Source organism: Cyphomyrmex costatus, unplaced genomic scaffold (genome assembly GCF_001594065.2).
Source record: "Cyphomyrmex costatus isolate MS0001 unplaced genomic scaffold, Ccosl1.0 scaffold101, whole genome shotgun sequence".
In the NCBI taxonomy this organism is placed as follows: Eukaryota; Metazoa; Arthropoda; class Insecta; order Hymenoptera; family Formicidae; genus Cyphomyrmex; species Cyphomyrmex costatus.
The window spans coordinates 134,136-146,616 of NW_017274966.1; the positions used below are offsets into that span (position 1 = coordinate 134,136).

At 30.7% G+C, this 12,481-nt stretch overlaps 3 protein-coding genes across 7 annotated transcripts in view; 2 read left to right on the plus strand and 1 right to left on the minus strand.

Moving 5' to 3' along the window:
- Positions 1 to 956: 956 nt before the first annotated feature.
- Positions 957 to 2,583, minus strand: LOC108772650 (DNA repair protein XRCC4). Of its 5 annotated transcripts, XM_018538254.1 has the most exons (3): positions 2,336 to 2,583; positions 1,269 to 1,788; positions 1,016 to 1,141 (listed from the first exon to the last, which is right to left on the minus strand). In XM_018538254.1, the coding sequence occupies exons 1-3, from the start codon at positions 2,465 to 2,467 to the stop codon at positions 1,098 to 1,100; spliced, it is 696 nt and encodes a 231-aa protein (XP_018393756.1). In that variant the 5' UTR covers positions 2,468 to 2,583; the 3' UTR covers positions 1,016 to 1,097. The 5 variants fall into 5 exon arrangements, with proteins under 5 accessions (XP_018393726.1, XP_018393739.1, XP_018393732.1 ...); XM_018538224.1 differs by having other exon boundaries at positions 957 to 1,788; XM_018538237.1 differs by having other exon boundaries at positions 957 to 1,748; positions 2,336 to 2,462.
- A 1,532-nt stretch (positions 2,584 to 4,115) lies between these two features.
- Positions 4,116 to 5,392, plus strand: LOC108772690 (THAP domain-containing protein 4). The gene is made up of 2 exons (XM_018538280.1): positions 4,116 to 4,596; positions 4,946 to 5,392. The coding sequence occupies exons 1-2, from the start codon at positions 4,216 to 4,218 to the stop codon at positions 5,066 to 5,068; spliced, it is 504 nt and encodes a 167-aa protein (XP_018393782.1). The 5' UTR covers positions 4,116 to 4,215; the 3' UTR covers positions 5,069 to 5,392.
- A 964-nt stretch (positions 5,393 to 6,356) lies between these two features.
- Positions 6,357 to 12,481, plus strand: part of LOC108772596 (uncharacterized) — a 9,725-nt gene continuing 3,600 nt past the window's right edge. Inside the window, exons 1-3 of the mRNA XM_018538165.1 lie at positions 6,357 to 7,060; positions 7,661 to 7,758; positions 11,941 to 12,103. Coding sequence (XP_018393667.1) covers positions 6,665 to 7,060; positions 7,661 to 7,758; positions 11,941 to 12,103 — 657 coding nt within the window. The 5' untranslated portion in view covers positions 6,357 to 6,664. The remainder of the gene's footprint in view (positions 7,061 to 7,660; positions 7,759 to 11,940; positions 12,104 to 12,481) is intronic.

Sequence of the window (12,481 nt, forward strand, 5' to 3'; positions counted from 1 at the left end):
ATATATATATATATATATATATATATAGAGAGAGAGAGAGAGAGAGAGAGAGAGAGAGAGAGAGATCACATACTTTAACTATCCAAAATAAAAACTATATACTAATTATAAGTCAATTATCGTAGATTGACGAGATTGATATCTGTAATGAAATCGTCGAGTGATACGTTTATCAAATTCGCTTGATGCTTTTATTGCACATTTTGAATTTCTACTATGAAACGTGATGTACTTAATTATGTAAATTTTGGCATTTGCATATTAGAACGAAACGATAAATATTACCACTATTCGTTATTTATTAATGATAATATTGTAATATATATTTTATGTAAAATATTGTGGATAACATTAACATATAGGCATTCTTTAATGATCGAATCGTTGTTACTTTTTTTTAATCACTATGAAAACGATTTTTTAAATCCTCGATTTTTTCCTGAGTGTAATCTTTTACAATAGTTAAAACTATTTAAACATTAAAAATGCAAAGCATTTCATTATCTCACAATTACTTTAATTATATTAAATATAGAAAATTTTTTTCTATATATATATATATAGAAAATATTAAATAATAGTTCTCTATAATTTTTCCTTAATAAAAATATTTTTATTACACATTTCATATTTCATAATGTTTTATAAAATATTATTATCAAAATATATTATTTACAATGTTTACAATTAAATTATGCAATAAGAATAATTGATTTTGCAGCAAAAATGAAAAATTACATTTTATTTTGATATATTATCAATTCTTGTACATATAATAACACATTTTTTTAATCTAAAATACTTTTTATTAAAATGTTAGATTTTAGACTAGAACATTTAATTTAATCACACAATATAAATCGAATATATGCACTATAATTTTTCATATAGACTTTCTCTAAAATGATATATAATTTTGTTAAATATATTAAAAAATTGTAAAATTGTATCTCTTCTTAATTATAAGGAAATGAATGCAATATATTACTTTTGTCATTGGGAAAATATATCCTCCTCGGAGCTGTTACGTTCTTCTTCTGAGCTGTTAAGAACTTGCTTGGACTTCACTGTATCATACATATCTACGTTTTGTAACATTAAATTGCCTTTACTAGTTGAAGGCTCAGGGCTTGTACTTTCACTAGAAGAGAAATTTATGCGTTTCTTAAAATCTTTCTTACTATTCTTTGATATAATTTCCTGATCATTGTCGTAATCCAACTTGTGTTTTCTTAGCTTAGATAATTTAGTATCATATACTTTCTTACTCTTCACATTTGAGTCATCACTTTCATCATCGGTGGTTTCATCATATGCTGATTTTGTTGTTATCCTTTTGGTATTGTTTAAAGCCTCCTGAAGCTCTCTGATCTTTTTTTTCTTTGTATTCAGAAGTAAAAGAAATTTCTTATATAGATCTTTCTCCATAGTACTCTTTTTGTTTGTCATTTCTTCTGTATCTACAATTAGCTGTGTATTGGTTTTCTTTAAGTGTTCGTTCTCATTTTTCAATGTCAGTGCTCGCTCTTGATACTCTTGATAAAGTTCTAATGACTGTTTTAAAGTATCAGATAGAATTAATATATTCGAAAGAGAATGCATTATAATTTCTCCACGAGTGAGAACATTTTGTTGTTTCCATGTAAATGTTGTTCCATATGACTCATCTTGTAGAAAGAACTGTATATCAGTGTCTTTTCCAGAGAATGCTTGTTTTGTGTTCTCCAAATATGTTTCAAAGGACTCATCTAGATGATTTAAAAAATAATGAGCATTCTCTATATGCATCTAAAATAATAAAAGCTGTCAATAAATGATAGTTGTTGACTGTCAATAGTGACATATATTTTTTTTTATAAACCTGATATCAAACTGCTTACATTCTTCAAATTTTGTCTTGTACTCTGCCTGTGTTTTCCAACAAGGACACAATGAATCATTACATCTTTATTATTTGCTGATTTTAAACAAGGATAAAATAATTCAACAATCACATTGTCTCTTTGCTGGAAAGGGCGCTGATTATGATCAACAGTATGTCACAAATGCTTTCGAAACTTGATTGTTATAAATAAGTCTGTTCGTATTGCTTGCACTTTTTGCACATAGCATTTTCGTTTTCTTTTTTTAACACCAAATATATATCTCACTTTGAGTGTAAACATTTTTGGGGATTTTAAGTAACACGAACAGACTATTGTTTTATATTCTTTGATAAATCAATTAATAAAATTTTGTTCTGATTAATTAATCAAATGCTTCAAAACATTTGTAGCGAGACTTTGACTGCACCTATAAATAAACAATAAAATAAGTAAATAATTAATTAAAGTACCTCGCCACTTAACGGCAGCGTACTCGGTCTCAACACCATTATTTTGAAAGATGTATCTTCCCATTCCGTGTATAGTGTAAAATTGCTCTTGTCCACTTGATTCACAAGCTGACTTACACTCACATTACTCATGATGTTTCTTTTTGGTATCCAGAAAAGGTGCGAGGCAATTAACGAGAAAAGTCATCAAAAACATTTGATGTGCAGTTATTTGATGAATCTTGTCAACTTATTTAGTTAAAAACTCTTATCAGAAGAAAATACATTTTAATACATAGAAAAAGAATTTTGTCGATCGGATTCGACAATTAAGTTTGTACTTTCATAATTCATAAAGATGATTCAAAATTATAATGTGCGCATTATAGGTTAATACTGTCAATACGTAATACATACATATCATAAAAATGATAGCAATGCGCATGCGCGAAGCCGCGACGCCCGCGACACTAGTAGCGTTTTCTCTTGGCTGCACCAGTGCAACACTCAGCTGAACTTTTGCACTAGTTCATCTTTCTTCCTTTTCTCTCCAGGAGAAGGGAAAAGGAAAAAAGATGAACTGATGCAATCATGGGTGCAATCACCCTACACTGCCAAAGAGTGCAGCCAAGAGAAAATTGTAGCAACTTAAAAAAACATTTTTTTATAATTTGAAAAAGATACTTATTTAAAAAATAAAAAACTGAGATTATATCACGTTTATAATTATAGTTCTGATATTTTTTAATGAATTTTTGCTATATATTGTCACATAGTACTGCGTCTCCTATGAGACACAGTAAGTACCGGCTTTTTTCATATATCAATTTTGTAGTCTCCGTTTTTGTGGTTCTTTCTTATACTATTACGTGAGATAGACAAGGACGAACAGAATCATTTGCTTTAAAATCGAAGTATCAACTATAGATATTACATATGAATATTGAAATATACATTTAAGTTTCATAACTGATGTGTTTGATTAAGAAATATATGCAATCGACAAGGACATGATAACATTATATAACTCTTCGTTGCGCCGAGAAGCATCAAGAATATATATCTGTGGAAAATCCACACACATTGCTCATGAACCTAGATTTTATCAGACTACTACAATAACATATTGTTAGGTATAAGTTGTAATAGAATGGTCATCAAATTCGGATATTTAAATTTTTAAGGTAAATTTTTAATAAACTAACTTCTCTAATCAACAATTTTTGTATTTACTTAATAATGTTTATTCTCTTTAGCTAGATATCTGTGGAAGTGTAGAAGAAAATAATTGTTATCAGCTATCACTAAGTAGTGAGTGCAAAGACAAAACCAGAAGAGAAAAGTTCTACCAGATGTACAGTCATTAAAATTGCCCTGCAAAGTCTCCTAGTTATTGTAAGTGCCTTTGCTCATCAACTTGTATTCCAGAAGTTGTAAATCATGGAAGTGTATCGACTCTTCTAATATCTTCTAACAACTGTTGTTTACAAGAACTGTTATGGTAGCAGGCTTTTTAAGGATTACTGTTTTTTTAACAGCGCCAGTTGTTAGATCTATTTCATCCAGGAAATAAATTTGACTATATCATGAGAACTTCTATTCTTGATTTCTATCAATTGTGATAATTAATGCTAACAAATCTTGTGTGTATATAATAAAAAAGAATATAGTGTGTTTGCTTGAAAAGGTGAGTTATGGATATAACATTAACTTTTTATTAAAAAATTTTAAATCTTATCTTTCATATTAATTGTGATTATATGATTTACAGGTTATATTTTGTTGAAATTCTCTAATTAAAAGTTAGAATTGCAAAGGATTAGTTTCTAAGAATTAGTTCCTAATTATAATTTATACACTTGTTCAATATATCCAGAATATATAAAATAATAAGTAGAAACATGGAATGTGTACCACTGCATAAAGCACTAGAACCGTTGGCTTGGCTGGAAGGAATGTGGAAAACGGAGAATCAAGGCAGCGGCAAATACCCAACGATTAAAGATTTTAGCTATTATGATGAGATAAACTTTACATCCTTAGGGCAACCTATGTTCAATTATACTGCCCAAAGTTTTTCCAGCTCGGATTTAAAAAAGCCAATGCATCGAGAAACAGGTTTTCTGAAAGTGAAGCCTGGAACTAATCAAGTAACTCTTATCTCAGCACATAATTTTGGTTTAACTACCATTGAATGTGGAGAAATAACAGACAAAACCATCAATTTAAACAGCACTGATATAACTAGGATAAAAGAGGCAAAGATGCCTCATGTAATACAGGTATATCCAATAGCAAATTTGGTCACTTGCAATATATTAGATTAGTGCATGCTAAAAATTACTGTACATAAAATTAGTCAAGTTAAATGTAAAAGCATATAAATTTTTTATTAAATATCAAATAACACATTATCTAACAAATATGTATTGTCAAAATTGAATATGTTATATATATATATATATAACTATATTTAGATACTTTATATAAAGCATTCTTTAATGTGCACTAATCCATTATAGTGTGAATGACCAAATTTATTATAAATTTTATCAACTTAGCATTGTAGTTGATATTCATTTAAGTGATAGCATAATTTTGAATTAAAATATGTTTCTAATTTTATGATAGGTACGCAGGGAATTTAAACTTCACGATAATTGTTTGGAATATGTGTTTTACATGGCAACATCGAGTACCCCAGTGTTGACTGAACACTTACGAGCAAAATACATGAAAGTGAACGAAAAGTAATAGAAAGACGCAAAGATAGGGTGACCAAACATTCGGTTTTTCCCAGACATATGCTATACTTTTCTTTTAAGATGCCGGCCGGCCGGTATACTTTTCAGTATGTTAGATTGTGCTCTTTTTGCCTTTTGGTACTTATTTTGAGAAAGAGCAAGATGACCGAAAGTTATTGATTCTATTACACATGAAATACACAGTAAGCTAATCATAATTAGAGATGTACCGGATCCGGTGTCATATTCTTTTCAGATATCCGGTGCATTCTTAACTATTATATATCTATGATAAAATATTTGAAAATTATTAAATATTTAAAAATAAATATAATTTCATGGGCAACGAGCCGAAATAATAATATTACGGTTGAAGAAAAAAGAAGATATAATTAAATTAATGAAAAATAAACAAATACCATAACGAACGTTTCGACACCGATTGGATCATTTTCAATATTTAACAATGATTCAATTCTTAACGGAAATTTAACATAAATTAGAATATTTAGTTTTTACAGTTGTGTTATTCGTTAGGATGCTTGCAAATTTGTAGTCAATCATCATAAACGTTGAATCTGGTTGAATCCAAATTAAGGTTGCCCATTATTTAAAATTTGTTGAGCATTCGAAAAGGTTGCAATGATTAAACCGGTGCAACAATTATTTATATCAAAATATATAAATAAAATTTGTGAAATTATATTTATTTTTATTTATTATTGTCGAGCTTTCTTTTAATGTTATTGTTAATTATTAAATATTATTATGTAAAACTGTTTTCTTGCTAATACTTTAAATATGTTTTTATCATTTATAGAATTTTTTAATATATATATTTTTTTTAGCTTAATTATATTACTTACTTTATACTACAATTTAACTTAAAATGTTCTCTTCTTTTATTCTACTTTTGAGTCTTGATATCCTATTTTTGTATTACTTTTTAATCTGGAATGTCCTAGTGTACCTAAGTTAGATCTGGTCATCCTAAAGAGCAAATTAAGTTTTAATTCTAATATACGTTTTTGATTATTAATTAATTACTGTAATTCTGTAAACGTAAATAAAATTTTAGAACGATAAAAACGCGCATGCCGAATCAATTATTTATTATCTAATAATCTACTGCGATTACATGAGCATCCATGAAATTGCTATTAAATATTATTTACCTTTTATTATGTAACAGCTCGAGATCTGTTCTTTGTGACTGCGTAATATTTGCGAATTATTATGTTTTCTGCACTTCGGATGTGTATAATTACATAAATACATAATTAAATGTAGGAGAGGAAAAGAGGAAAAATGAAAACTATAGCTGCTGAATAGAATAAATCTGTAATAATACGTGGAGCGTATAGTTTCCCGATTGCTGATTGCGATTTCTACTTGTGATACAAGCATCAAGTCCGTAATGCTACAGAACGTTGCGTGCTAGTGTATAATTTTATGTAATAAATGAGATTACGAGACGATGCGAAGGTATAAAATATTGAAAATCTCACGTTGCTATCTCAATATGAAGCGGCTTACTGTTGAAGATACGAAAAGCCAATCAAAAGCTTATTAGACTACTAGATTGCTAGCTACAACTGCCGCAAAGATGCAAATGAAAGTTTTGCAGCTGCATGAGCTGTTGCACGTGCTGGCCTGGTTGGAGGGCACATGGATAACAGATGAGCCTGCAGTGGGCATATACCCAACCATCAAGCCCTTCAATTATTACGACGAGATAAACATTACATCCACAGGTCAGCCGATGTTCAATTACATCGCACAGAGCTGGCATTCAGATTCAGGGACACCAATGCATCGAGAGACCGGCTTCTTCCAGATCTTACCAGGAACTAACAAGGTCATACTTAGTCTAATTGATAACATAGGATTGTTTACGGTCGAACAAGGTGATCTAATGGGTGATAACAGTACCATCGACTTACACAGCACCAATATATTAACGACAGACGCATCGATGCCATCTTTTCCAACTTTAACAGAGGTATGATCATATTTTCGGATATTATATTGGATGTCTTGTAATTGGAGATATGACCGCGAATAGGTAAAGATTCTATATGAACAAGTAAAAATTTAACAAAGAGAAAAAGGAAAATAAATTGTTTAATTTCTCTAAGATCAATTTTTCTAAGCACAAAGCTTTACAAAGGCTTGTCTTCAATTCTTCATTGAAACTAACAACTGTGATTGGCATATTGGTTTTTCCTGTTCTTTTTTTTATAAGAGAAGAAGAAGCCAATATATCGATCACAGAACAATCGGCTTCAGTAAGGACAAATCTTTAAAAGAGCTCTTGTTACGATGACTTAAGAATATGTCATTTGATGTACTATGATGTTTTATACTGTTACAATAAACTTTTATTTTTATTTATATATATATTTTTTACTTATTTTTAAATATAGATTCATTAACCAAATGTTATCTCCTGTTATAAGACTGTATTTTTCTTTTGTCTATTATACTTGCTCGCGTTTTGCAGAATATATTTGTTCATGAAACCTCGCAAATATCAAACATTAATAATTATATAAGTAGAAAATTGTTGATTTTTGTTAATATTTATTTTTTTTCACGACAGACACGTCGAGTGTACAAACGCAACGGCGACAACTTGGAATTCGTTTTCTACATGGCGACATCGAAAACACCTGAGTTGACGGAACATTTGCGTGCGAAGTATAGGAAGGTGGTATAAAGATCCACGAAAGATATGTGTATATATGTATGTGTGTGCTAGAACACATGAAAGCAGGAAAAAATCTCTAAGTTTCTATGAATTATCATTCTTCATTCTTTTTACATTTATTTAAATATAAAAACAATATTTTTGGAAAATATAAATGTATTCCTTGATGTAGTTAATAAACAGCAATGTACTCATAATTTATTAATGCAGCATGGTGTTGGTACACAATTATACGCCCTCTCTTATTTCGTTTTTATCAAGGTAAATCAACTAACTGGAAGGTAGGAAGTCGGGGCACACGATATCTAGGAGAAAATTTGCAACTGGCACGCGACGTGACCGCATAGAGTACTGCGCCACAGATTGCATCCTTAAGCATATCCTTTCACGCTCGATCGATGGAATTTAGTTATATTTCGTCGCTAACTACTGCAATGTGACTTTTATCGATTGTAGTACTTCAGCGTTGCAATTGACGTCGGAGTTACGTCGAGGTACCACAAATTTTAACTTGGTCCCTACTGTTTCAATCGCCTCATTATTCGTAAAATAGAATTCGAGACAAGGAATCGAAAAGTAGAAATTTTAGTGTTTAATCTAGTACTCTATTTTTTATAGTATTTAGAAAGTTTTTATGATATTTATTATATGATGCTATAATAATTAATAAATCGATAAATTTCTGTTTAACTTTAGGACCACGTAGAAGAGCAGCGTTAAGAACAGTGGAAGAATTAAACTCTAAATAACCGGCTTTCAACTTGCATTAAAATTTATTAAATTGAAATAAATGTTTAAAGTATTCTCTCTCTCTCTCTCTCTCTCTCAAACTAGATATTCAAAATTATAAAAGCCGGAAATTTATTTTGAAAAAAGATGCTTGTCAAGAAAGATATATTAATAATTAAACTACTTATTTCTTTTCACATAATCATCAAACATATAATCATTTTATTCCTTTAATTCTATATTGATACGAAGATTTGAGTTTGATGTTAACAATACAAAATTCGACTGATACAGGTCTAAAATGATAAATCATGCGGGTACCAGTCGCACACGTGGCGAAAACGCGGATCCATGCACGCGTTTCGTAACATTGTGAAAATCAAGTTAAATAGCCGCTGCTTAGTCGCACGAATTCGCTCGGCATAAAGGGAGTAGGGAACGTAACACCTGCGTGTTTACCCGCTGAAACAACCCCGACCTGCCACGGTAGACTCGACGATTCGACCGCGACAGTTGCTCGCCGCGTCGGTATGACGAAGGGTCGTTTCCTCGCTCTGAAGGCCTTGAGGACTCAAATACTGAATACCTCGCGCACACCGAGTGTTCGTTCTATTGTTGCTGCATCTGTATCGCTGTTGTGAATAATTCTGCGCGATTCGAGTGTCGTGATCCACAACACTCGAACTCTAGTTTTAATAATTTAATCTTCGTTTGATTTAAACTTATTTCATCATTTTTGAATTTAAAAGTATGCGTCGCATTTAATCATCATGTATATGAATCTTTAATTCTGTTCTTTTTTAATTAGTTCTTTTGTACTTTTCCTTCAAAAAATGTTCAATTCGTTTTAAGTAACGTACGCTTTTATGATTTAAATATTCTATCTTTTAAATGTGTTCTCCAATTATATTTCCCGCTAAAGACGAAGTAACGATGACATTACATCAATATTATAATTTCTCACTTAACAATACAAATGTAATATGACGTATGTACGTGACAAGTTATATTGTTAAGTATGAAATTATCGGTATAATTATATATTGTTGAAATAATGTTACTGTCACTTTATGTTCAGTGAGTTTTATTCATTTTAAATATTTGTTTGTGAAATTTTTCTTTTTAGAAACATCTGTTTCTTCATTTGCGTCAAAACTTTAGTATGCTTCTTATTTCTTCCTCTTTTTTTCTATTTTACAAAGTTTGCATTTCTTCTGAAGAAATTAACATAATTTCAAATTTGAAAAGTCAAACTAGAAAACTATGGGTTTCGTTTCGAGCACGATTTGCATTACTGTGGTCTTCACATCTGTTTCAGAGATGCTAAAAAATTCCTTAAATCACGATTATCGACGCCGCAAGATACTCTTGTTTTTCGAGTCGCACCGTAAGCAAACTTGAACTTCCGTCGCGTGAAGCATTATTTGAATCGATTGTGCATCGATCTCGCCTCGATGTGCGACGACCATCCCTCGACTTTTTGATCTCCGAATGGCGCGCAGCATGGCACCGCTTTACGATGGCCACGATTATTACAAGAGAATGTTTGAGCTTCAGGAGAAGCTGCGGAAGAGGCAAGTACATTTTACATCTTTCAGGATAGTTTTGCGAACACGAAAATACGATTGTCAATAATATCGTGAAATTTTCAGCGAGGAGGAGAGAATACGACTGGAGGAGCGATTCACCGTGCTCATGCGAGAGTCCCATAACAGGTGAGTGAGTTTCGAATCCGTTTGGAATCCGAGAAGCAGAATTCCCGCGATGCCGCTTTGATAGACTTTAATATGGAAGAGAGAGTGCAGATCAATGTGACACTATTCCCACGGCAGAAAAAGTCACAATAATATCGTAATAAAGTCATAGTGAATGTCCGCTTTGTCACAGGCGATACCGTTTTATAATGATATCGCTATCGTTATATCGATATCATTATAAGACTGATAAAAATTGCACCTCACTATGACATTACTATGACATACATAGATTAAGATAATAATGTGATCATATTGTGACTTTTTGATAATCATCACAATTTATCCGCGACTATTGTGAGTCTATTATGGTATCAATGTGACATTTTTACTATTGTTGATTGTAATGCATGATGCGAATTAAAAATCTAATTACACCATGATTAATGAAATTATTCTAGTGAACCGTAGTGAAGTTTGCTAGATATCTAGAAAATTAATAGTAAGTAATAAATCTTGTGGTTTAATCTAATTTATTAGATATTATTTATACATATACATATATTGTTCTATTATTTAATGCAATATAATTATTATATTTTTATTACCATTAGCATATTATTAGCGATTAAGGCAAGATGATAAAAATTGTTAAAAGATAATTAAATTTTTTAGTTCTCTCTTATTTTTGAAAGATTAACAACACATATTGCAGAGTTACTTTCAAATGTTTTAGCAGTTAAAAAATTTACAAATACCAAATCTATTTCATCTAGAATATTCTAGAAGATACAGCTAGAAATTATTAGTCAAATCGATGTCGATCGACTCGAATTATTATTTCTAGCAGGATATTTTTTGAATAATTTTTCAATTTGAGAATGTGAAATTTTGAATGAGTCGCATTCTAGCATCTCGTTTAACGCAACAATAATATAGAGAAATTATACTTGAAATACTCGATATCGATCCAGTGGCAGTCCAGTTCTACGGAATGTCACGATCAATAACAGCAGCGAGCTCAATCCCATTCCCGTCGACATATCTTCGCGCTCGGGACAACGTGAATTCTGCTCTCTCGTTGTTTACGCGTCCTGATTCGTGTCTGGCCGAGACATCCGAGCGTTCATCGATCGTGAACTTAGGATAAAAATGTTCACGTATATCATGCCTCGCGATAATGCGCGTCTCCATTTTCAAAGGAGTTGCGTTAGCTATATGTTGTCGCGAAGACCTCGGCGACCTTATGCTACCAGGTGACCTGCTCGTGAGGGAGTCACATTAACTCTTTAATCGATCGCTTAACTATTTGAGTGAACTATTTTTACGTATATCTATATTGTAATTTTTGGAAAAAAAGATGAACATGTGCGAGGTATATTTTATATTTTAACATAACGACTCTCATATACAATAAGCTATTATCTACGTAAGCTTGAAGTCTTAATTGTATGTCGTAAGAAATTGATCAATCACAGTCAAATGTGAGAAGAATAATCGGCTATGATTGGTCAATTTCTCACTTAAGAGAAAACTTAATAAGAAGCTTAGTCAAATTAGGATCATATCTTACAGGCTTTTTACAGTAAGTTATTTTAATGGCTCCTAATTTGTTAATTTTTATAATTGCAATTTACACAATACCGTATATCTATAGAATTAGTAATGTTATAAAAATAGATGAAAAAAAATGACAGGATATTCTCGAAATTTAAATTTGCTATTTGATGAATAATTTTTTAATTGCAGACACGATGTCTGCATAAATCGGTTACGCATGAGATATATACAGTATCTGGAGGAGCAACGCACAAGGGATGAAAGAAATCACAAGCTTTTGGCCGCATTGGACAGAGTTATGAACAAGCTTGCTCTGATAAGCGCGAAAAAAGACAGACTCAATGTTCTCAGAGTGAGTATTTAGCATTTTAATCATTGTATCTTTGATTATATTTTTATAAGAAAATTTGTTTTATGGTGTTATTTATTATTTGTTTGTTATAACAATGTTACATCATTATATTAAAATAAAACGATGAACTGTCGAAAAAAATAAGAATCACATTCGATACAATTCTAGTTACGTTTTTAAATTCTTTTTTAACATTAATTTATTATTGATATACAACGCAATTAACTTTTATTTAAAAAATTTAAGAAGTTTTATTTATTTATATTTATATTATATCAATCTCTATATTTTTTTTATAAATGCAAAGATAAATTTAAAATATGTAAACAAAAACTGGTTTTCTCGATTGTCATACCTACACGCGTTTCAGTATATATA